The sequence below is a fragment of the Dreissena polymorpha genome, chromosome 6, assembly GCF_020536995.1.
Source record: "Dreissena polymorpha isolate Duluth1 chromosome 6, UMN_Dpol_1.0, whole genome shotgun sequence".
In the NCBI taxonomy this organism is placed as follows: domain Eukaryota; kingdom Metazoa; phylum Mollusca; class Bivalvia; order Myida; family Dreissenidae; genus Dreissena; species Dreissena polymorpha.
Window position 1 is genome coordinate 7679889 of NC_068360.1, and position 24736 is coordinate 7704624.

Genomic DNA, 24736 nt, shown 5'->3' on the forward strand with positions numbered 1-24736 from the left:
CTGAATATTTTGTGTCATCTGCATATAAATACAGCTGGCTATCATTTTCTATGTTTTCAGTGATGTCGTTAATGAAAATGACGAAGAGCATCGGTATTTAGGTTTATCCGTATTTTGAATTTCTTTTGTAAACAACGATAAATTACTTTTGCTTCAAAGTTGGGTAACATTGGCACGATTTATTCCTAGAAAAATGTATATCAAAGTTTGCTCGTTATTGTGTTTTGTAACCTAAGTCGATAACGACAATGCATTTCGGATAGAACTTTGAAGCTAAGCTCTGATGCACACTTTGTCAAGATACATTTTACTTTTATGTATATGCAATATTAATTTTATAACCCCACGAATTATTTAATCTTAATTAATACATTTGCTATAAAAATGTTCAGTTTGTAAAGTTTGTTTGGTTAAGTGTATATGCAAGTTAGTTTGTGTGCATTGAAATAATATAGAGGGACGCAAACAACTTTTTAGAAATTTCATTCCACAATTTGAATAACATTTTTCAGAAATGGAAGTTGATAAAGTTAACATGAGCTTAGGTATGTAGATACTAATTTGCAAGTTTTGTATTCTTGTATAAACATACAAACACTGTAGTTTTGTTTACACGTTTTAAATGTCACAGCTTCACAAGGCTCACATTTTTCTAGACAAAAAATTCAACTTCAACTTCGTACTGTCAACAATCGTTTCTCGATTATTACTGACAGGCGCTTGCCTGGAAAACAGTGTTAGTTTTTTTAAATTATGTGCAAAGAATTGGTTGATTAAGTTCAAAAGATAAAAGATCTACATGAAAACTGAGGCTAAAAACAGAAGTACAGTTTGGTCGCCAGTAAAGTATCACATCCAGTATATAGAAGAAAACAATGCACAATGTCTAACATATATTAATAGATTTTTATTCACAAAAAATGTTTTTTCAAATACAATTTTATTATCAATAAGAATTACAAAATTTCTTTGCAAAATAAAGGGCGTAATTTACACCCGGACGTCCACTAACGGAAACGCTGCTCTAAAGGCACATTTATTTTCCGATCATCATGAAACTTTGTCAGAAGATTTGTCCCAATGATATCTTGGATGAGTTCGAAAATGGTTTTGGTTGCTTTAAAAACATGGTCACCAGGGGCTATATATGGCTATAGTAAAACGTTGTTAACACTCTAGAGGCCACATTTAATGTCCAATCTTCATGACATTTGGTCAGAAGTTTGGTCTCAATGATATCTTGGATGAGTTCAAAAATAATTATGTTTGCTTGAAAAAAATGGCTTCCAAGGGTCGGGGCATTTTTCCTAATATGGCTATAGTAAAATCTTGTTAACACTAGAGCAGAGCTCGGCCCTGAGGGCGACGTGGGCGACATCTTCGCCCGGGACATAATAATGTCGCCCTTAAATTACATGAAGGAGAAGTTGACTTCGCCTTCTTTTTTACAACATCGACGTTTTTTTCTCTCAATTTTTTCATCTAAAAATTCTCTATTTTCACATGTCATAAAGTCACCGATGACGCTTGTTATGTTATCAGTTTATTATCACAGCAAAAGATCGACTGCTGTGAAAGCTTATCCAGGCAACTTGCATACATGGGCATTCACTCCAAACAATAACGATTTAGATCAAAAGATCATAGCGTGTGTCATTTCGCCGACAGTTTGGATAGTTCTCTGTTCTGCAAGCCCAATTAGTACACGCCTTGCAGGCGGAGTTAAGCGGTATATTAACATCGATAGTTACCAATGAGAACGCGCGCATTGTATATACATATGCAGTAGTTTACCTGAGCGATGAAATGACGTCGCTATAGATATGTATTTACGCTCAAAAAAGTTTACACGCGCAACACATTCCCAACAGTAAATATGAATACGATTTATTCTAGTATGTTCTACTGTTTACTTGTTTCGTGTTTCAAAACTCATAAACACTAATTATCCAGTCGATGTGCAATTTATTTTGTCAGACATTAATTCATAACTACATAAACGAAAACTAACAACCCTCCCGTGCAAACTGTAGTGCTAAATTCCATAATTTTATCTACCGTAGCCATACGTAAACGACTTTATTTTATATCCCGCAACCTCTTTGCGCGTGCTGTAAGTTGTCTAATGATTACGTGATAATTGATTGACCATTCGATAATTACAGGTTTTTGACAGACGGCGCGGTTCAAGAAAGTCGGAAAACTTATTAAAGAAAAACAAAATTGATCAAAGGTCTATTAATTACGTAGATCCACTACTGTAAAAGTCCAGCGAGTTTTGTCAGTGGGTTAATCCACCGATGGTTACGAGTAACACCCATCTTATATAAACTGGAATCACAGTTCATTTTTATACTAACAAGTCCTCATACTACACAATAGACATTGAAGAAACACATTTCCTCGATAAGATATAAATTATCCGAGTAGAATAAAATTGCTACGTCATGACTCATGACCTTCGACATTGCAAATGGCAGATGTATTGTAACATTAAACCCGCGTTCAATTAAAAGCTGGCGATTCAAATTACAAGTAATGGTGTTTCAATAATGGAGAAAGCATTAACTGGATTTAACAAACATGTACTTGTAATAAGGTTTGTTAAACCAGATAACAACAAGGAAAATTTCGATTATTAAATGAAACAGGTAAGGCATTCTCAAGTGTACATATTTCGGATATGTATACAATTCGGATAAACAGTAATAGATATGTATGTCCCATGCATTAAGATTGTGTTTTGTTAATACTCGTTTTTACCACAATTTGGTGATTTCATGATGGTAAGAATTTCCAATGGCATTGGTACCGGACCTGTTCCCAATTGGGTGAAAAAATCACTGACTAATTATCATGTACATTATGATGTAAATAGGGTTTGGATTGTCATTGCATGATTAAAGTACTGTTTATTTTTATGATGCACATGGAAATCACAAGTTTTATTTGTATGAATTGATTTATGTGACTTAATCTGCAAGAATTCATTGAATTTGAAAATAGTATTTGTTTGTCATTGATGATGATACTAAGCCTTGGTGTAATGAGGGGTATAAAACAAGCGAAAATTTTATTAAACGCCGAACAGAAATCACTTCTCCTTCTAGTGGCCTCACTTCTCCCTAATTTCAGCTCAGGGAGAAGTCACTTCTCCCTTAAGTTTGAACCTAGGCTGAGCCCTGCTAGAGGCCACATTTACTGTCCGATCTTCATGTAGCTTGGTCAGAAGATTCATCCCGATAATATCTTGGAAGAATTCAAAAATGATGCCGGTTGGTTAAAACATGGCTGCCAGGGGGCGGGGCATTTTTCCTTATATGGCTTTAGTAAAACCTTGTTAACACTCTAGAGGCCACATTTATTTTACGATCTTCGTGAAACTTGGTCAGAAGATTTGTCCCAATAATATCTTGTTATCTCAGGTGAGCGAATTTGGGCCTTTCAGGCCCTCTTGTTTTGTGAATTTTGTGTTGCAAAATTTAGAAACATGAAGCCAAAGTTTTAGGCAAGTATTCTGGCCACCTGTTGCAACTTGCAAGTAGTGTAATTGAGGACAAGTCATTTCTAACCTTCTTTTCCTCGTATTCATAAACTTCAAATGCAAAGTTATCAGTTTTCTTTTGAGTGAATTCTGTCAGTTTAGACCAGTCTTTCTGAAATACCTGTCGGTCCTCAGATTTTTACGATAATAATTTGGAAAATACGGAAATGATTCTGGTATCTCGCAGGACCTTGTTTCCAGTAATAAAATTGTCGGGCCCTAAAATTGTGACAACATTTTTAGCTCGACTATTATATAGAAATATATATAGTGGAGCTATCCTACTCACCCCGGCGTCGGCATTCCGTTCCTTTAGCGTGCAAATGTTAAAGTTTTTTTGTACTACCCCAATTATTTTCATTGTCCCTTGACATATTGCTTTCATATTTTGCATACTTGTTTACCAAACATGACCCCAACCTATAAACAAGAGCAGACAACTCTATCAAGCATTTTGTCATAATTATGGCCCCTTTTCCACTTATAATATGCAGCAAATGTTAAAGTTTTCATACTACCCCATTTATTTTCATTGTCCCTTGACATATTGCTTATATATTTTGCATACTTGTTTACCAACATCACCCCAACCTATAAACAAGAGCAGACAACTCTATCAAGCATTTTGTCATAATTATTGCCCCTTTTATACCTAGAATATGCATATTATTGATAAATCTATGTTAAAGTTTGCGTACTACCCCAAATATTTCCTATATCTTTGACATATTGCTTTTATATGTTGCATACTTGTTTACCAACATGACCCCAGCCCAACAAGAGCAGACCACTGTATCTTGCATTTTACATAATTATGGCCCCTTTTACACTTAGATTATTGAACATTTTGCTTAAATTGCCATAACTTCTTTATTTATGATCACATTTTATTATTACTTTGACAAAACAACACTTACCTGAATACCACAATGGATTCCACCCAAACAATACCCCACGCCCCTACCCAGAATCCCTCCCCCCCCCCCAATTTTTATTTTTTTTTAAACATCATCTAATAAATTACCACACCCCACATTATAACCCCCTCTCACCCCCTACCCCCCCCCCCCCCCCCCCCCCCAAAAAATATTTTTTATCCCCCCGCCAGAGACGGAGGGATATTGTTTTGGCGTTGTCTGTCCGGCTGTCCGTCCTTCCATCCGTCCGTGTGGCACTTTTGTGTCCAGAGCCATATCTTGGAAGTGCTTTGGCGGATTGCATTGAAACTTCGTATGAGTATATATATGCATAAGAGGATGATGCACGCCAAATGGCATTGTGCACCATCTGTTAAAAACAGAGTTATGGCCCTTTGTATCTTGAAAAAATGTTTTACTATAGCAGTGCCCCAGATAATTATTTCGGAAATAGGGTTTTCACCCACTGATTTTGAAAAATAGGGTGATTTCATTCTTGGAATAGGGTGAAATGAGTTATAAGATGCATACAGTAAAACCATTGCTGCTTTACTTCTGTTGAAGCTGCACACAATTTTACAATAAAACTGTAAACTAATATAATTAACTTTAATAAACTGATGTTTCATAACATCTTTAATCCTTAAAACTGTCAATGATATAAACTTTAAACTAAAAAAAAGTGGATAACACGAATGATTCGGCACTTATTGGCTCTTGCTTTCTTGGTTCGAAAAAGTTAGCGATCGACTGATATTTTGTCGCAACAATTGCGGACGTCTTTCTCTTAGACATTTTTATTACGCATCGTATTAGAAACTGAAAGTACAGACACTTAACAAATACATGCACAATGAGCGACGGATAAAGTCAGATTGAAAACGCATGTATGTCGTCGTAACTATGAAATCTATACCGCAGAGCGTTTGAATAGCTTTGACTGTTTTATTGCTCTGTCATCCAGGCGCTTGCTGAATAAAAGCGTCGCCGCGTAACGAAAATAATCACAAAAAATACCGAAAATGAGCAAAGTATTTTCGATCAAAGCTGTTGTATCGTACGCATCAAATAAGACGAATGTGCGTAAAAGGCAAATCAGGTGCGTTTTCAATACGCATGATATTGTATTTCTTTGCGTTTTTAAACATTTTAATAGGGTGAAAGACGCAGATACGCAGCTTACACTACGCGGCCCGCGATTTTTGCCTAAATCACCGACACGCGGTGGTCATTATTTATTTTGGGTGAAAAATCACCGCAATCTCGCGCGTTTCATCACGCTAGGTCGAGCATGATCACCGCGAATGCGATAAATATAATCTCCGCGGTGATTCACCGCGATTCACCGCGTTCCCGGTCAACGTGGTGAAGAGCGATTTTCCTACGTTACATGTACATTATAATCTTCACAGAGATTATTGCAATATGGGATTATTAGCATTGTTTGCAGATATAATCGAGTATCCTTTTTAAAATGTCAACATGTATTTCACACCCATGTCCCTGACAGGTTTTTTTTTGTCTTTTTAAATGCTGAGTATAAAACAAAAAGTGTTCGCACCTAGCTGTATGATTCCGCACCTGGAGGAGTGATAATTGTGTTTTTGATTATGCAATTAACAGTTTACAGCCAAGGAGAACTCATAACTGATTGTTATGTAATCGTCGTATTTTTCCGAGTCTCTCGATTCCCCGATACATATGTTTCAACTGTCTCAATCACATACATGCAACTTCTTCCGTCTTTATCCATTACTCGATAATCCCGCATATGCCCGATTTCCATTTTAAAAGCGAATTCTGGTTAATATTGACAATAAGAGTCCCAAAGAATGTCATACACAAACGTTCTAAATTATCAAATGAATTTCGGCATATGTTTCTATTAAAAGATTTGATGAAATAAGCGCCCAATCAGATCAGTTGTATTGTACATGCGTAAATCACCTGACACGGTTTGCACGCGTCGTGTACAGCTATTTTCGGTTACAAATTCTAGCCACAAATACATAGTGCAAATGAATTAAATTAATTTCTTTGTTCTGATAAAAAGCGCGCGAAAATTGGCGGATGTGTATTTATTTGTAAATAAACATTTCATAGTGGGTAAAACATTGATATCATTAATTTTAATTTCCATTAAAAGTTTCGTTGTGAATTTCAACTTAATTACTGGGGTACCTCGCGAAATACTTGGCATTGACATTTCCTCTAAATAAAATATAATTAAAACACACTGTATTGTAACCGTTACGTTGTTTCAGTTCCTTCGTTATTGAAACCGTTAACGCATTGTATACTGACTACACAAATGTTGTGTACAGTTCATAATATTCTTCAACGACCAATAAACGAATTAATTAAAGTCTAGATTTAATGCAACATGTACATGTCATTTTCTGGGAATCGAGAAAGTGAGTTAATACTGTGAAAATAAACAAATATCTGTTTATATATATATATAGCAATTCTTATGAAAATAAATTTCGTTATTTTAAATGTTTTATGCAAGTCTGTTTCCGAGAGCATATATGGGAATTAACTGTGTGAGCTACTTCAATATGTTAACAGCTATACAATCATTGTTTTGACAGACGACACATGCTTATCTAAAGTTTGTTTCTGGTAATACACCGGATATTGGATGTTCGGGGCTTGATTGGATAATAAAACAAAGACGCAGTCGGCGGTTTTCAGTAGAACTTTTGTACTTACCAACTTAATCGATAGTGCACATGCTTATCTAACATTTGGGGTCATCAACACGGGTCCTAGCAACTTCCACGGACCATAATACACAGCCCGATGGTTACTTTCAGTAGCACACGTGGTCAGAAACTAACAAGTTCGAGTAAAAAAGCACAGAGATTATGATCTGAAAAATTGCACGAGGTCCGAAATAAAACAGAATGCCACCAAATCAAACGATTCACCACCTAATTTTAAGTGTAACAAACTATGTTTGAAACATTTAAAATGACGATAATTCCGAATGATCACGGCTTCCATTTTCAAAAGTATTTGCCGTTCAACATTGCTCGAGAAACAGTAAAGACAAACGTTTACTATTGTTCCATCAAATGAATTTTACACGCTACTATTTTGTTAAATAGATTTAGCAGCCCAATCGGGATTGGAGACGCGTACATCATCTGAAGCAATGTGTAAATATAAATTTAGATGCACATGTTAAAGTCATTTTCTGAAAATCCGGACGAAGTGAAAGTATTCATTTTACAAATAATCCATTTGATTTTATTCAAATGGTCGACATTTTTTATATTTTTGTCGTCTGTGTATTTAAGCAACTTTTATGCAAATATATATCATTTATTTCAACGTTTAAAGCAATTCTCGTTTCCGAGATGGTTACTGACCTACCCAATCATTGACAGATGACATCCGATGGTAATTGTATGAAGTATGCAGAGAAGCTGACGAAATGTTAAAACAATCGCGTAGAAGTAAAAATATCAGGTTATTATCTGTACCCGTTTCTTATATCCGCGAATTATCGCCGAGTGCCTCGGCATGATTCGGAGTGAATAGAGATCTACTCATTGTGGCTGCGGAGAAACTTCGAGACCAAAAGAATCTGTAGCCGCGAACTTCGTTGGTTTTGCGTGAGCCGTACTGACCAATTGTTATTTCAACAAATAAAGATATTGTTTGGAATCAGGATTCGACATTCAGCAAGTACGGTGTTTACTTTCATATTGGAATACATTTTCGCGATATAATGTGATCGTCAATAATAATGACATTAGTTAATAAGTTGAAATTTAAATATAGTAATCAACGCCAATCACGGCGATTCGCGGTGTTTTGCGATGATTCAACAGCTGATCTTTATCGCGAGATGGTCGCAGTGAAATCACGGCGGAATCACCGCGAATCACCCGTAGAGTGTAGTCCAAATAATAAGACGTAAGCTACCCCGCTTACGTCTAAACGGCTACCGTCGTTTTCCTATAGCAAATTGAGTGTAACTTAAACTTCAGGTTTTCTCGTTAAATCTTTGCTAATGCATAAATTATCATTAATTAGACATAAATGTAAGCGATTACCTCTTAAATGTGTAAAAATTGTGCTTTTAAACCACTTATGTACATTTTTAAAAATAAACATACACAACACACGAAGTGTGTTTGTCGTTTATAGAATTACATTGAATTATTTTGAACGAAATTATTTTTGAATAGGTTACACATAACCAATTGTTGTTGTACAACAAACCACATCACTTTTTAGCTTTCTGTACTCTTTAATTAAATGAAACCTATATGTGTGTGTTAAAACTACCAGTTGTATCACGGAGTGCATATTGATAGGAGATGAATCGAGTATTTGACCCTTACTGTAGTAAATTCAATCTTATGCAAAAACTATTCATCCGATTTTATTGGTTTATACGTTATCTTGTTGCTTATTAATTCCTCTTTAAAAAAATATACGTTTTAGTATATTCCAGTTGTTATTAATGGATTTATAGCGAGATAAAAACAAGAAATACACATTTTATGTTTAACCAACGCGCGTTTTATCGTGTTGTGGCTATCGATCTTGTACAATTAGCGTACAGCGAAGCGCCGAGGTTATACATTTTGATGTACCCACTCACGTCTTTTGTTGAATTATAGTTTCATTTCTCGGCCGATTTTGACAAATTATATATCATTAGAAAGCTTACGTTACGTAGTAAACAGATATATGAATATATATTAAGTTTTTCTTCTGATTTCGACAGCCCGGCGATTTATTAATTTAACTTAAATAATAAGTTGCAAATATCATACCGTTTTGGATTTTAGAATCTAGATTTACGGTTGACATGTTCGTACTTAATACCAATTTGTAGCGTTCTTCTGATTTCGACAGCCCGGCGAGTTATAACTTTAACTTTTGCAAATATCATACCGTTTTGGAGTTTTAGAATCTAGATTTACGGTTGACATTTTCGTACTTAATACCAATTTGTAGCGTTGATATTTGGAGTTCAGTTTTAAAAAGTACATCTTGCTTAGGAGAATAGAATTCTGTATACGATAGAAAAACATTGTTTAAAAACGAAAGTAATTAAGGAATGAATGCGGAAGAAAGTAGCGCGCGTTCCTAACGCACTGAACTGATGCTACGGTCTTGGCGATTATGCTTTTGTTTAGAAACCGGCCATTGAATTTCCTTTGCCATGATTATTATATGTTTATGGAATATATTGTAATATTTTGTTCACGAAACATATCAATAAAGCTTATTATAAATAAATCTTAATAAATTAACGATTTCAGCTCTTGTTTATAACACAGAAAGGGTGTTTTTATGATGAAACAGCGTATATAGCGGACCCTCACGATTTGATTCGGCTTTGCATGCATACTTGAAATAAAATGGGTGTCAAAAACATTCATCGTTTGCTGTTAATTATCAACGACGGAATTATGTATAATTATATGAAATGTTATTTACCTTAAATTATCAATTTATTAAAGATTCTTGAAAATCACGGTCGGTGTTACGCGGGTCATTTCGTATTTTGACATCAGGGCATCATGTCCAACTATTCAAAATCAGATTTTTTTCACTGGGACGATGACGGCTTAGATTTAGACAGGCAGACAGATAGTTTATTCAGACTTATACAACAGTACATCGTCTGCAACTCAAATATATAAAGTATTTTTAGACGAATTGTTAGGTGATTACACTTATAGCAGTGATGATTCTGAGAATGTTGCCATGTTTCTTATCCGTGTACCGGTAATCTAGAGTCCGTGGTTTGAGCATTTTTATCGCGGTGTTCAATAAAAGATATCTCAATAATCTTGTTTATTGATAGATCTGTGGTTTTATTGCCCCTGTGTTCAGCACAAACCAATTATCTCGTTATGATCAGATACTGTGCCGACCAATACTAAATAACACTATGGTGTCATACGCCACAGCAGGGACCTATACTTGTGATCATGGAGTCTAAGTGCAAGACTTAAAAAGTATGTTGTTTCGCTTGCGGTTGTTAAAGCCAAAACGGGGCTTCCCAGCTGGCACAGCTGCTGATATTCGGATCTGAATACTTAAACTTATTCAGACCTTATTCTTAACCGTTGCGCGTTTTACGATATCGGATTTTAGGCGGGAATACAACTCAGTGAAACTATTCAATTTCTTATACAACATTAAGCATATTAACAGTTATTGAAATTAACAATATCAGCGACATCTCTTTAAAGACTAAACACCTTTTCAAGTATCGAATTTAACCTGTCAATAAAATATATTAATACCAAAAAAGGTTTCATTTAATATTGTTCACATTAAACCTTTAAATGAAAGTGTCGCTTTAACTATTTTCCGTGTCTTATTAAGCCGCGAATCGTTTGCTAAAACAGTTAACAAAAAGGGCTACACGTTCTAATTCTTAATTAAATACAAAAATAAGTATAACATAATTAATAACGTCCATAAACACACACGGCAAGATCAAAGTTTTAATGGAAAACTAATATGACATTCCACGTAAATTATTATTTTCGTCTAAATCGAATACTATATATAGAGAAACAATGTATTTATAACCGACCAATGAGGTAACATTATGCAACTTTCAATTTACACAGTGCTATATGGCAACAATATGGAATTTGAACAGTGGTAGTGTTTTAAGGTCTGGACTATCATTACTTGTAAGTTTGTATAAACATTTTTCTAATGCAATTAGTAAAATAATGTTTATATTTAATGTTTAATAATTTATTGCATGATTATTTTGTGCTGTTATATGAATCTGATGCCGTTAAAGCTTCCGACATGAATTCATGTCGGAACGATGCTATTGCAAAATAACGTTAAACGATATGAGGTCGATGTAAATCGACCTCATATTTATAGGAGTACCGTAGAGTGTTATCACGTTGAATCATCGCGATTTGCGGCGAATCACCACGATTTGCCACGTTGGCCCAAACGCGGTGATCGGTGATTTAGGCAAAAATCGCGGGCCGCGTAGTGTATCTGGGGCACTGACTATAGGCACTTTTTGTGTCCGGAGCCATATCTTGGAAGTGCTTTGGCGGATTTCATTGATATTTGGTATGAGTATATATATGCATAAGAGGATGATGCACGCCAAATGGCATTGTACATCATCTGTAAAAAACAGAGTTATGGCCCTTTGTATCTTGAAAAAATGCTTTTTACTATAGGCACTTTTGTGTCCGGAGCCATATCTTGGAAGTGCTTTGGCGGATTTCATTCAAACTTGGTATGAGTATATATATGCATAAGAGGATGATGCACGCCAAATAGCATTGTACACCATCTGTTAAAAACAGAGTTATGGCCCTTTGTATCTTGAAAAAATGCTTTTTACTATAGGCACTTTTGTGTCTGGAGCCATATCTTGAAATCGCTTTGGCGGATTTCATTGAAACTTGGTATGAGTATATATATGCATAAGAAGATAATGCAGGCCAAATGGCATTGTATACCATCGGATAATAACGGAGTTGTGGCCCTTTGTATCTTGAAAAAATGATTTTTTGTGTGTTCACTCTGCAACACTCTGAAAATTGAGTGTATATATACATTGAATGTTTTTGTGGAAAACGCACGACTTATTAATTCACCTAAATAAATTTTGAAGGCTCAAGAACCTTCCTCTGTCTTAGTTTTGAGTTATTGTCCTCCGTCCGTCCATCTGTCAGTATGTTCATCCGTCCGATTTGCACCCATCCTCAAATAAAGCATATGTTGCGGGGGATATCAATTCTACGATTTTAGCTTGTTCTTTTTAAAACATCAGCTGATAAATTACCACACCCCACATTATACCCCCCTCTCACCCCCCCTACCCCCCCCCCCCAATATTTTTTTTCTATTTTTATTTTTGAAAGATTGTCTAATAAACGACCACACCCCACATTATACCCCCTCTCAACCCCCCCCCCCCCCCCATAAACAAAAAGTTTTTCCTTTTTATTTTTGAAAGATCGACTTTTCGTCTAATAAATTATTGAATATGAACAATTTCCCCGTGATGGCTAAAGGTATACTGTCTGTGTCAAGCACTTGGAATAGTCGAGCGCGCTGTCCTCTGACAGCTCTTGTTTAATTCCATCAGCTATTTTCAAAAAATTTCAAGGCTAAGTTAAAATTAACTTAATTTACCAAATGATGTAAACCGCTTCTCATTGGTTGTATTTTCTGATACTGTAAGTATCCGAAGATTTTTGCCTGGTCGTCAAAGCAAATAACACTCTTGATCATCACTTATCCCACTATATGAGTGCTTTCCAAAAACTTGAACAAGCTGCAAGTCACTCAGTAATTCATTTATTAAATGAATATTGATATTAAATAATATATATTGCAAAATATTAAAATATTGTTGAAAAATCTCATTTTATTTTTCTACAACATTTTCTTTTTGGGCCTGAAATGATCAATCTTAGCCTGAAAAGGCTGCATGATTATAGGACCTCCTGGCCCGCAATAAATTATACTGTTAGGAAAGACTAGTTATTATATTAACCATTTAGGAAAAAAATCACTTTCATCATTAAGATAATTTGTGAAGACATGGAATTATTTCAGCTTAAAGTTACAGACTTGTATCTTGTGATAGTTATCAATTCTAAAATTATGAACTAAATCTAATATTTATTGTTCAGATGACATCATCAAGCTGAACAGAAAAGAGCAAAGGTCTTCTAGGGGTCGTGGCAGAGGACGGGGAGCAAGGGGCCAGGGTTTAGGTATGTGTTAAGTTCAAGGAATTAATTATTTAAATTGATGAATCATTGTAGATTAACCTGATGAATTTTAAGCCCCATAAGCACTCAAAATCAACAAATATCTCCTAAAATATTTTGTAAAATAAAGTAAATCCATAACAATAGGTGTTCCTTATAGCAACAGATAAAATTTCCACGCTAGATGTGGTATGATCACATAGATTTAACGAGATACAAATACAACTTTTAATGCTCCACTTTGCAAAATTTAGGTCAGCCATCATCAAACAGAGGTCAAGGTGGCGTGGCTAGACGCGGTTTCCGTGGCAATCAATTCAGGCGAGGTCAGGGTGCTGGTAGGGGCAGGGGAGCACTGAGGGGCGCAGCAGTGACCAGGGGGCGGGGACCAAACAGATACAAACAGCAGCAACAGCAGGGGGGACTGCCATATAAACAACAGCAACAGCAGCTTGGAGGCAGTCCTATCAACAGACTTAAGGTCAGACTTGTAGTTAGAACCCACAACCATGAAATGTGTTGGTCTCAAACCTGGTCTCATCTCAAGATATTGAACAATATTGATATATATTGTTATTGAACAACAGGGATTTCAATAGATGCAGAATCCTGCGTTTTGACTTGAGCAAATTAAAAATGACTCGTTTTTGATGCAACCGTTTTTTTGACGCATCGAAAATTTGACCCGTGCGTCAGTCTCTCGAGTTCCATGGTAATTAATCCCGCTGTGCTCCTATTTGAAATTAATGTTTTAGTATTTGAAACTCGGTCTATAATCGAGGGAATACCCCGGGCGCTGTTTATCTTATCTCATCTCTTCCAATACACATGTCACCGTCTAAATAGTGCGTGCGCACTAACTGGGTAATTAGCAGCAGTGATAACGTGATAATTGATTGACCATCCGATAATTGCAGATTTTTTCAGACTTTGCAGAAGGCATGGTTAAAAAAAGTCGGCAAAAGTAATTAAGGAAAAACAAAATTGATTGGTCTATTAATTACGTAGATCCACTAGTAAGTCCAGCGAGTTTTGTCAGTTTGTTAATCCACCGATAATTACGAGTAACACCTATCTTTAATAAACTGGAATCACAGTTCATTTTTTATACCAACAAGTCATAATACTACACATAAACATTGAGAGAAAACACATTTCCTTGATTAGATATTAATTATCCGAGCAGAATTAAATTGCTACGTCATGACCTTCGACATTGTAAATGACGGACATAATGTAAATTAACATTCAACCCGCGTTCAATTCAAAGCAGCAAGCTGGCGATTCAAATTGCAAGTAATGGTGATTCAATAATGGAAGAAGCATTAACTAGATTTAACAAACATTTGATAAGGTTTGTTAAACCAGATAACAACAAGAAAAAATTGGATTATTAAAGTTTAACTTCTACAGGTAAGGCATTCTTAATTGTACATATTTCGGACATGTATAGTATTCGGATGAACAGCAATAGATAAACTAGATGTTCCATGCATTTAGATTGTGTTTTGTTAGAAAAGCTATCATAGGGATGATGATAATATAATGACGATACATATGTGATGAAAAGGTGCAACCGGTACATATCTTTAATTACTTAAATGTGTTAAAAGACTTAAATGTGTTATAAGGAAGTAGATTTTAATGTACCAATTCATTAAGTATGTTGTGTTATGTATCATGGTATTGTTATTTAATAAAGCAGTATAACTTTTTAAGATATTGTGTTACTCTTAGAGCATATTTTTATCTAAAAAAATGAATAATACAGACAAAAACACAATTAACCCGCTTCACCCCAGCATTTTTATGCCCCCCTTCAAAGAAGAGGGGGTATATTGTTTTGCACATGTCGGTCCGTCGGTCGGTCGGTCCGTCAACCAGATGGTTTCCAGATGATAACTCAAGAACGCTTAGGCCTAGAATCATGAAACTTCATAGGTACATTGATCATGACTGGCAGATGACCCCTATTGAATTTCAGGTCACTAGGTCAAAGGTCAAGGTCACAGCACAGTCACTCGAAATAGTAAAATGGTTTCCAGATGATAACTCAAGAATGCTTATGCCTATGATCATGAAACTTCATAGGTACATTGATCATGACTGGCAGATGACACCTATAGATTTTCAGGTCACTAGGTCAAAGGTCAAGGTCACAGTGACTCGAAATAGTAAAATGGTTTCTGAATGATAACTCAAGAATGCTTATGCCTTAGATCATGAAACTTCATAGGTACATTGATCATGACTTGCAGATGACCCCTATTGATTTTCAGGTCACTAGGTCAAAGGTCAAGGTCAATGTAACAAAAAACGTATTCACACTATGGCTTCCACTACAACTGACAGCCCATATGGAGGTGCATGCATGTTTTACAAACAGCCCTTGTTCAATTTGACTCCTCAAAATTTCAGTCCAGGGGTCATTGACTCCTGGTTTTTTAAATCTATTGAAATCCCTGAACAATATGGACCAATCAAAATGTCTGTAACTTTTATTATCATTGGTTAGATGTATGAGTTGAAGCATAAGTTTGAACATATGGCTGTTTTTAGTTGTGGAGTAAGGTTTAAAAAACTTACAGCTTTTATTTTCTTTTAATGTTTTGGTTATAATCTGTAATAAGACATATGTCTAGAAAAACTTCTTTTATGTATTTATTGCTACATGTGAAAACTGCAAGAGCTGGAGCCAAATTACTTTATTCCTAACATTCATGCATTACTGGTCTGGAAATATATCTTGGATGCTTAAAAATAAGCTTAAGATATAAATGTATTAAAGATACACTGAAAAACCTTAACAGATGTCCACGATTGTATTAGAGATACAAATAATGTTTTCATTTTATTACTGGAATTACGTTCAGATTGACAATAGATATCAAATCTTAAATTCAGTTGATTAACAGTATAAATACACACAAGTTATGCATCCGTTCCGTAAATTGAAAAGGCAATAGGAAATACATTATTATTAGTTTCAGATACATGTACATTAGTCTGATTGATAATGAAGAATAAAATAAGTTATGTTAAGATTGTTATTTAAATGTTAATTTTTATGTTAGGTTGTTTTTTCCTTCAAAGAACATAAAATGATTATTAAAATAAAATTTACAGAACCAGCAACAAGCAGCAAAATCACAAACTAGAGGCAGAGGTCGTGGTCTCGGCACTAGATCACCAAGGGGTGGGTTCAGGGTCAGAGGTCGAGGCATCAGAGGTCAAGGCATCAGAGGTCAAGGTCTGGGTTTGAGGGGTCAAGGAGGCCTCAGGGGCAGCGGGGCCAGGGGTCGTGGTTTCGGCCGAGGGGGAGCCCTAAGGGGGGGTCAGTTGGGGTTCACGAGTCTCAATCGACGACGTCAACTTGCGTTGGACTCGCTCATGAAGGCCAAGCAGACTCTGGCTCTGATCGAGTCCACGCAGCAGCAGAAACAGAGCAGATCACTGCTGGTGAACCAAAGACGCGGCCTCCAGGTACTGGCTTGTGTACACTTAGGCAGTGATCTAATTGAGCCCTTTGCCTGGGAAAACTGGGCTTAATGCATGTGTGTAAAGTGTTGTCCCAGATTAGCCTACAAGGTGGGAACAGTCTTATCAGGGACAACACTTTCTGGTTTTAAGATATTTGGTGTTAAAGTTGCAATAATGTATTGTCACTTTAAAAAAAATGACCCAACTGTTTGTAAATCATAATTTTTATTGGACACATTCAGAGTACATTTAAACAGCATTGCCACCATAAAGCAGTATACATAAAAGTAATATGATTTGAACGTAGGATCTCATATCTCATAGACTTTACATTTTATAAAACTTTATTTCAAAATATTGAATGAGTTGAATTTGTGTTGGCATTGTTTGTTGTTGTAAGAGGGACATAAAACTCAAAAGCAAAACTATACAATTGTTTCCAAAATTTGGAATTGATATTAAAATTGGTACCATTTTCAGTCATCCACTCTTAGTCTGAACAGTCTGAACAGTAACGCATCAGTAGTCAGTAGGGGTCGTGGTCGGGGTCGAGGTCTTAGTTCAAACAGATTTGGCAGTACCGTAACATTGACCTCACCAGGGTCAGGGAGGAGAGGCAGAGGTCGTGGTCAAGGGGCGGTTGTAGTCGGGCGTGTTATCACCAACAGTTCATTTACTGGTGCAAACAACAGTCCACGGGGAGGTCAGCGACGAAGGTGAGTTTACAAAATTATTATGCGCCTTTTCTTCACACTTCTTTAATTTAGAAGTGGTCAAGAATTGTTCTTTTTCACAGTTATTAGGAGGTGAAAACATCTGTTAATACAATACGGAAGCACGGACAGAAGTGTAGTAGTATATCATTTGTACAGCAAGGATCAGGGCCCGTATTCACCAACCGATTCTTAGACTTAAGAATAAAGAATAGACTTACAACCAAGAAAAATGTGTTCAGTGTTTGAATATATACAGGCCTCCACTGGTAATTATGTCATTAACAAAATGTTCTTTATGAAGAATAATATAGATAGAAATGTTTACTGCAGTGTTTGACTCAAAATTAAAGAAATTATTGATTATTCTAATTTAAAGAATTTTCTTTATTTTTGGACTTAAGTCTAAGAATTGTTTGGTGAATACGGGCCCAAAAGTCTTCATATGAAAACTCCATGATGTATGGAAATTTATCAGTTCAACAAAGAAAGCTCAAACTCCTTTACTATGGCTTAATACAATGAAAATTTTACAAACCCACATGCAATCTGCATCAACAGATTGTTTCAACAAGTATTTTAACAATGAGGATCATTGCGGATGATAGTCCATGTGGCTCTTACAACAAAGTTGACAGGCTTACTTATTTCCTCACAAATATTTTGCTCCAATTGTGCAAAAGGTACTATGTGCTGTGGAACTGGATTGTTATATCATATGATACCTTTTTGCATCAATTTGGCGATTTGCATTAATGTTAGTCAAAGCTGACATTTTAAGCTGAGTTTTGTAGAAAGATAGAAAGAAAAAGCATCCATTTTAATTTGATATATTGTATCTTTTTGGTGAGCACCTTAATTCAATGTAGCGAGACCAAATTCTTATATTATTATTACTTAAGACCCAGAAAATGTTTCAAGCCAGCCTTTTTGAAACATAGAATATGAGCAAGCCAGGTTAATTTTATTTTCAAATTTGCACAGGCTTATCGTGTACGACACTTTACGCATATTCATTAATCCCCGTTATCCCAGAGTGAGGCTCAAACTTAGCCATTTACCATATCTTGTATTTCCCATACTATTTATACGGATTTATTTACAGATGGAGATCTCCAAAGAACTCGGTCTCTGCTCCAGCTCAACTGCTCACAATGACCGTGGCCAATTCACCACAGTAAGATAGCCCAATTTCTTATATGATTTGAATGGAAATATAGATTTAACTTGGTTAAAGAAAACTTGATGTTAGTGAACAAAATAATTGTATAATGTGAGTGCAAAAGTACTATTATTGTCACTTGGGTATTGGTAATTTTTGTTCAGTCAACATAAGAGATCTAGCAAGTCTAAGCGATGGCAGTAGGATGGGGTGGGGCATAAAATAGGCTTTGCATTTTCTTTTGTGAAACCACTTGTATGGTTTACAAGAACACTGACATAAATAAAAGAGAAAGAAAAATTGTAGGATATATTTTGAAAGGGTGGGGCATACATTTATCTTTAACCCTATTCTATACAGTATGCCCATCCACAGTATTTAATGTGGAAACCTTTATGAAAATCAATGTGTTCTTTGTTCAGGAAAAACTGGGCGTAATGCCTGTGCGTAAAGTGTCATCCTAGATTAGCCAGTGCAGTCCACATAGGCTAATCAGTGATGACACTCTCCGCTGTTATGAAATTTTTCCTTTTAAGGAAATCTCTTTAATACGAAAATCCATTTCAGGCAGAAAGTGTGGTCCCTGATAAGCCTGTGCAGACTGCAAAGGCTTATCTGAAATTATACTTTACGGATATGGATTATGCCTAATTTTCTCAGAGCAAGACCCATGTGTTCCTATTTCAGACCACAACAGAGGACCAAGCTGCCCAGATATGATCTCGATGACTCAGACCCCTCCCTTCAGGAACAAATCAGGGTAAGCTCACATCATTTTGACAACCGTTTACCACTTAGATGCGTATTTTGACGCATTTGAAGTCCCTTAGAAAGTTAAATTTAATTAAAGACCTATCTTTCTAGATTCAAGTTTTTAAGGCTTCATTTTCAACCCTTAGATACTGATGAGCAGCAAACAGCATACAATCTGAACAGACTGCGAGTTCATCGCAGACTGTTCTGGTTTTATGCTGTTTGCACAAAGCTATTTTTAGGCATAGCCTCTGAGTGGGAAAGGGTTTACTCATCTGTCCCCTTCAACAAGACAGTTCAATATTAGTGAGACATTTCAAAGACATCCTGCCTTACAACTACCTACAGCTTATACTTCATCTCATATATCTAACCAACAGAGATAAAAGCTCATATGTAACAGGTTTTCTCATTTGTCAATATTCTGATTTGAGACAAAGTTCGAGACTAAGACTATGAAAGTTTTCAGTAAGTTTATTATTATGACTTAATTCATTTATGAACTAACAAAGCTGATAAAAACTTTGGATTGAGTGTAAACTGTGAACTACTAGTATTTGTTTTACCAAATCTGACCCAAATAAACAGCAAGCAACAAATGACTACTAAATAAAATGTAAGGGACCCAACTGCTACAGTTTTGTGAATTGAACTTTTGGATTTATTTCCCTTGTTAAAAGTATGGTATAGTGTGGAAAAATAGGAATAGTTGCATTTTATCGTTAATTTACGACGGTTATAATGTAAAAGTTTCAAAATATAAGGCAGTTATCTGTTGTTGGTTTTTCTTTAAAGATAATCATGGTAGATTTAATAAAGTAATTCTTAAAAGAACATATGAGTATTGATGTTATGGTACCAACAAATTGTGATTATTCTAAAAAAGGAAATTCTTCAAATTCCTTTGTTAAACATTTACAAATCTGAGCTAGCATCAAAATTTAAAATTGTCTTTTGAAGAGCATTTAAGCAGACACATTTTAGCCGCATCATGCAAAAATATGTCTCTTGCCATATGCAGCATTAATATAGCAAGGAGCTGCCCTCTAAGCTGCAGTCACCCAAGGCTTTGTAATGTCATGAGCAGACATGGTAGCTCCTGGCCAGGGTATGCTTAATGGAGCTTTTGCTGCATATGTCATAAGACCCATTTTTACATGACGCGGTTTATTTGATATCCTATATCTTCCGCGCGTTTACATGTCTATGCAAGATCTAAACATAAAAAAACAGTTAATTTCTTCCTGTGTATTATGACTTCAATTGTGTTGATTTGAATTTTTTGAACAACATACTTTATATTTAATGTTCAGTGTATAGAACTGGGTTCTCTAATATTTATTTGTAAATTACAATAGTTTTGCCCTTAATCATTGACATTTGAAATGTGATGAAAATGGCAATTACAACACTTCATCTTAACATTTAAACATGACACAAAGATGTGCTGCATTTTAATGTGAAGGAATCCTTAAACTTTGAACATTTATAATGTAGAAGTTTTGATTTGAAAATATTCTTGCCATAATTGCTCTATATATATTACCTGACATGTCTGTTTCAGAGTTTAAAGCCAGCCACATCCACAAAGTATATCTTCAAAAAGTCCATGTTTTCTCAGGCAGTAAGTAGTATACTGTAGTGATTCTTGTTGTAAGATTGTCAGATACTGAGATTAGTTTTAAACTGTTGCTATGGATAAGATTTGTTTATGCTCCCCCAAAATTTTTGGGGGGAGCATATAGTCGCCACTTCGTCTGTCCGTGTGTGTGTGTGTCCGTCCGTGCACAATTTTTGTCCGGGCGATTTCTCAGAAATGAATGACCTAAATTCAATTAAACATTATGGGCAGCTTCACTACCAAGAGGAGATGTGCATATTATCAGCCGGTTCTGGTCGGATGATTTTTCACAGAGTTATGGCCCTTTGAAATATTCTATTAACTGTACATTCAGTGCAATTCTTGTCCCCCCAACTTCTAGACGTTTCCTTTTTATCTGAATATATAGTGCAATATTGTGACAAAAAAAACTATGGGGAGCATCACCCGTATCCGACGGTTTCTTGTTTAATACTGTTTATAAAACCTAAAATATTTGTCATATTTAAATGAATGATATTGGTAATCATTAGCAGTAGTTATCCACATGATTTTCACACCATGAACAATTAACTAGTTGCACAGACATATTACCTGCCAACAATTTGAAATTTAATATTAATTTTACATGTATTTCAAAAGACACTTGAAAATCTGTCCGCAGTATTTTATTTAGAGTCAATATAACTTCTTTATTCATAATTCGTTGAACTACCTGGTGAATAAGGCAACTTGCTGATATACGAAGAGCCATTTTCTATTTTGCAGACTTCCACATCACTTAGTGAGAGATTTTCAGCTACTACAAGCAATCCCCCATCATCAAACATCGATGCCAAGGGAAGGAAAGTGTTCATTTAGCCAATCAGCAAGTCATGACAAAGGACACTTTAGACTTCATCTCCTTCTATATATATATATATATATATATATATATATTATAAGTTGGATGTCACTGGGCAGTGTATTGGTCCGCGTGTGTTTTATTTTTTTAACATTAGGTGACCATAGTTTGTTTGAAAGTTTTAGGTTTGGGATTAAGTAAAACTGGTAATAGATTGTTGGGATGTAGTGAGTAGCCGGTGTTTCAAATTTATATGGGATCTAATTGATGGATATGGAAATTTAATGATAGGTATGGAAACTAAATTGTAGATAGTGAAATTAAATTATGGATATATGATAGATATTGAAAATAAATTATGGACATAGAAACTAAATGATGGATATTGAAACTAAATGATAGATATAGGCACTAAATGATAGATATTGAAAGTAAAGGATGGATATAGAAACTTTATGATGGATATGGAAACTAAATGATAGATGTAGGCACTAAATGATAGATATTGAAAGGAAAGGATGGATATAGAAACTTTATGATGGATATGGAAACTAAATGATAGATGTAGGCACTAAATGATGGGTATTGAAAGGATAGGATAAATACATAAACTAAATGATAGCTATGGAAACAAAATGATGGATGTGGAACTAAAGGATGGAAACAGAAACTAAATGATTTGTAGTGAGTTGGAATTGTGAGGTTTGAAGTTATAGAGATAAAGTGTCAGTTAAATGCCAAAAGAATGAAAGGCATTCCATTCATGTTAAAGGAAAATAATCAACTTTTAAAAAGGACAAGTCATAAGGAAAAAAGAATTATTCAAGACAACAACATTTTCTTTATGTTCACCATTATGTGTTTGTTTTACCAAGTGTAGGTGTTTACAGTACAGTAACATTTATTGAGAATTTTCCGAATTGATTTAGAAAGAAATTTACATTTTGAAGAAATTTTGCAATTTATGCAATTTTAGGTGTTCTGCTGAACAGAACATACCGGTACTTCTGTAGTATTTTATGTTTTAACCTAAAATCACAATCAATTTTAGTTGTATTATCTTTTATTTTATATTTTGTGTTGTTCAGATTTGCATAATTGTATACTATGTCTTACTTAAATTCGGTGGCTGATTGAACTAAGTATGTTTTTTCTTGCTGTGTTAACAAATATGTACAATATAATGTACAATGTACAACAGTTGATATATTTCCACACACTTTTCTATTCTAATTTCTCCTTTACAAGAATGTGTGTCCCAGTGTTTGTGTTACAATTTTTCTTTGAAGTTTGACCAAAGAAAATATGATTTATACAAATTAAAAAAAATCACTATTTAAAAGATTTTTCCATCATATAAAAGTGTTTGTTAAATTGGTTAAAACGTGTTGATGTACAATTAAAAAACATTACTTTATCTTATGGTCCTTTTCAATAATACATTTCCATGTTTGTGATGAAATATCATTACATTAGATAAATGTGAGTTATATTACATTTTCTGCTCAATCTTCTGAATTGAAACAAGTAATGTTTTTTAACTTTTGTTCAGAATAAAGTTGGTATGAATATTGAAATGTTCAGGCTTTATACTTTGTCTTACAGTTTAATTAATTTATATTTACAATGAGTCTATCATTAAATGATCATTTACACAGAGTTTTATGTTAGTTGGTTCTACTGACAAACATAATCCCATTTTAATTTTGAGTCATGAACCAAATGCATTTGACATAAACCACTTCCTGTATATAACTTTGCCATTTTCATAGCCATGATACATGTATCATATCAGTTCATTCAAATAATTGTGAAAGAAAAAAAATCAGTACATTATTTTCACTTTTTAAGATTTTGTATAATATTGTCATCCATATTGAGGCTTAACACATTATTGTCATTAAAGTGATGTATTCTTTGCACGTCCATTTTGATATGGTAGATGTTCCTTCGTTTAATATCATGCTTTTTTTCTGTATTCAATAAAAGAGTAGCCATGAGGAAAATTTTCTAAAGATTTACTTATTTTAATTTCATGGTGAATATTTGAAACATGGTTACTATAAGTAAAGCAAATAGCCTTTTTAGAGACATTTCATGTATTGTGTCATAAACATGAGCTTAAAATGTCTTCACAAAATGTAATACATTTTTAGTATGGTTTAAGCTGTTTTTTTCCATAAGACATATGTTGACTGATTAGGGCCTGTTAGGCGACTTTCTCAGAGGTTTCTGACATGCTAAAAAGTTTTTCAGCAATGTAAATGGCATTATTTATGGTGTTTTATTATGTTCAAAGTAAGTTGTCAAAATTTTGCCTGTTTTTCACTTATAAAAAATGGTCTGAAATCCACTATTTATCATGTGACACAATGGCATAATTTATTTGAAGATTTAAATTTTAAGGTAGATTACCAGAATAAGCATGTACAATTGTATCAATGGTATATTTGTTAGAAAATAAGTTTATTTTATTTCCAATTTTACCATTCAGCAGTTGCGTATTTTTTTAACTGCTTGATAAAGCATGTGTTTATTTATTTTAACTATAAAAAAGTTGTTGATCTTACAAAATCAGTAAGATAATGCGAATCTTGAAAGATTTACAAATAGTTAGCCTGAGATGCCATTTGCGTATATACAGACCGACTGGGGTCAATTAACACAACATTAATGTTGCCTGTCTCATTTGTGCAGCCATTTATTGCATCATGCCTTAAATGTTTGCGGGACTGTCCACTTTCAAATATACAAAATGTCACTATAGGCACTTGTACAACACCACTGCATTGCATGATATAACTGTAGAATCGCTTTTGCAGCATGCACTGGGTTAAATTTGTAGAAGTATAACCATAGTTTGTGTTCAAATCATTATATAAGATGTGATCACTTTATGAAAATTAAACATTTGGATTAAAATTTAAATAATTAAAATATGGGTATATGAAATAAACTTTGTGATAAATTGTCTAA

At 34.7% G+C, this 24736-nt stretch overlaps 1 protein-coding gene across 1 annotated transcript; it reads left to right on the forward strand.

Annotated features, from left to right (window-relative positions):
* The first annotated feature begins 394 nt into the window (after positions 1-394).
* On the forward strand, positions 395-24736 carry LOC127835087 (spidroin-1-like). The gene is made up of 9 exons (XM_052361334.1): positions 395-545; positions 13128-13211; positions 13463-13689; positions 16335-16691; positions 17169-17404; positions 18507-18578; positions 19251-19323; positions 20881-20940; positions 21685-24736. The coding sequence occupies exons 1-9, from the start codon at positions 515-517 to the stop codon at positions 21775-21777; spliced, it is 1233 nt and encodes a 410-aa protein (XP_052217294.1). The 5' UTR covers positions 395-514; the 3' UTR covers positions 21778-24736.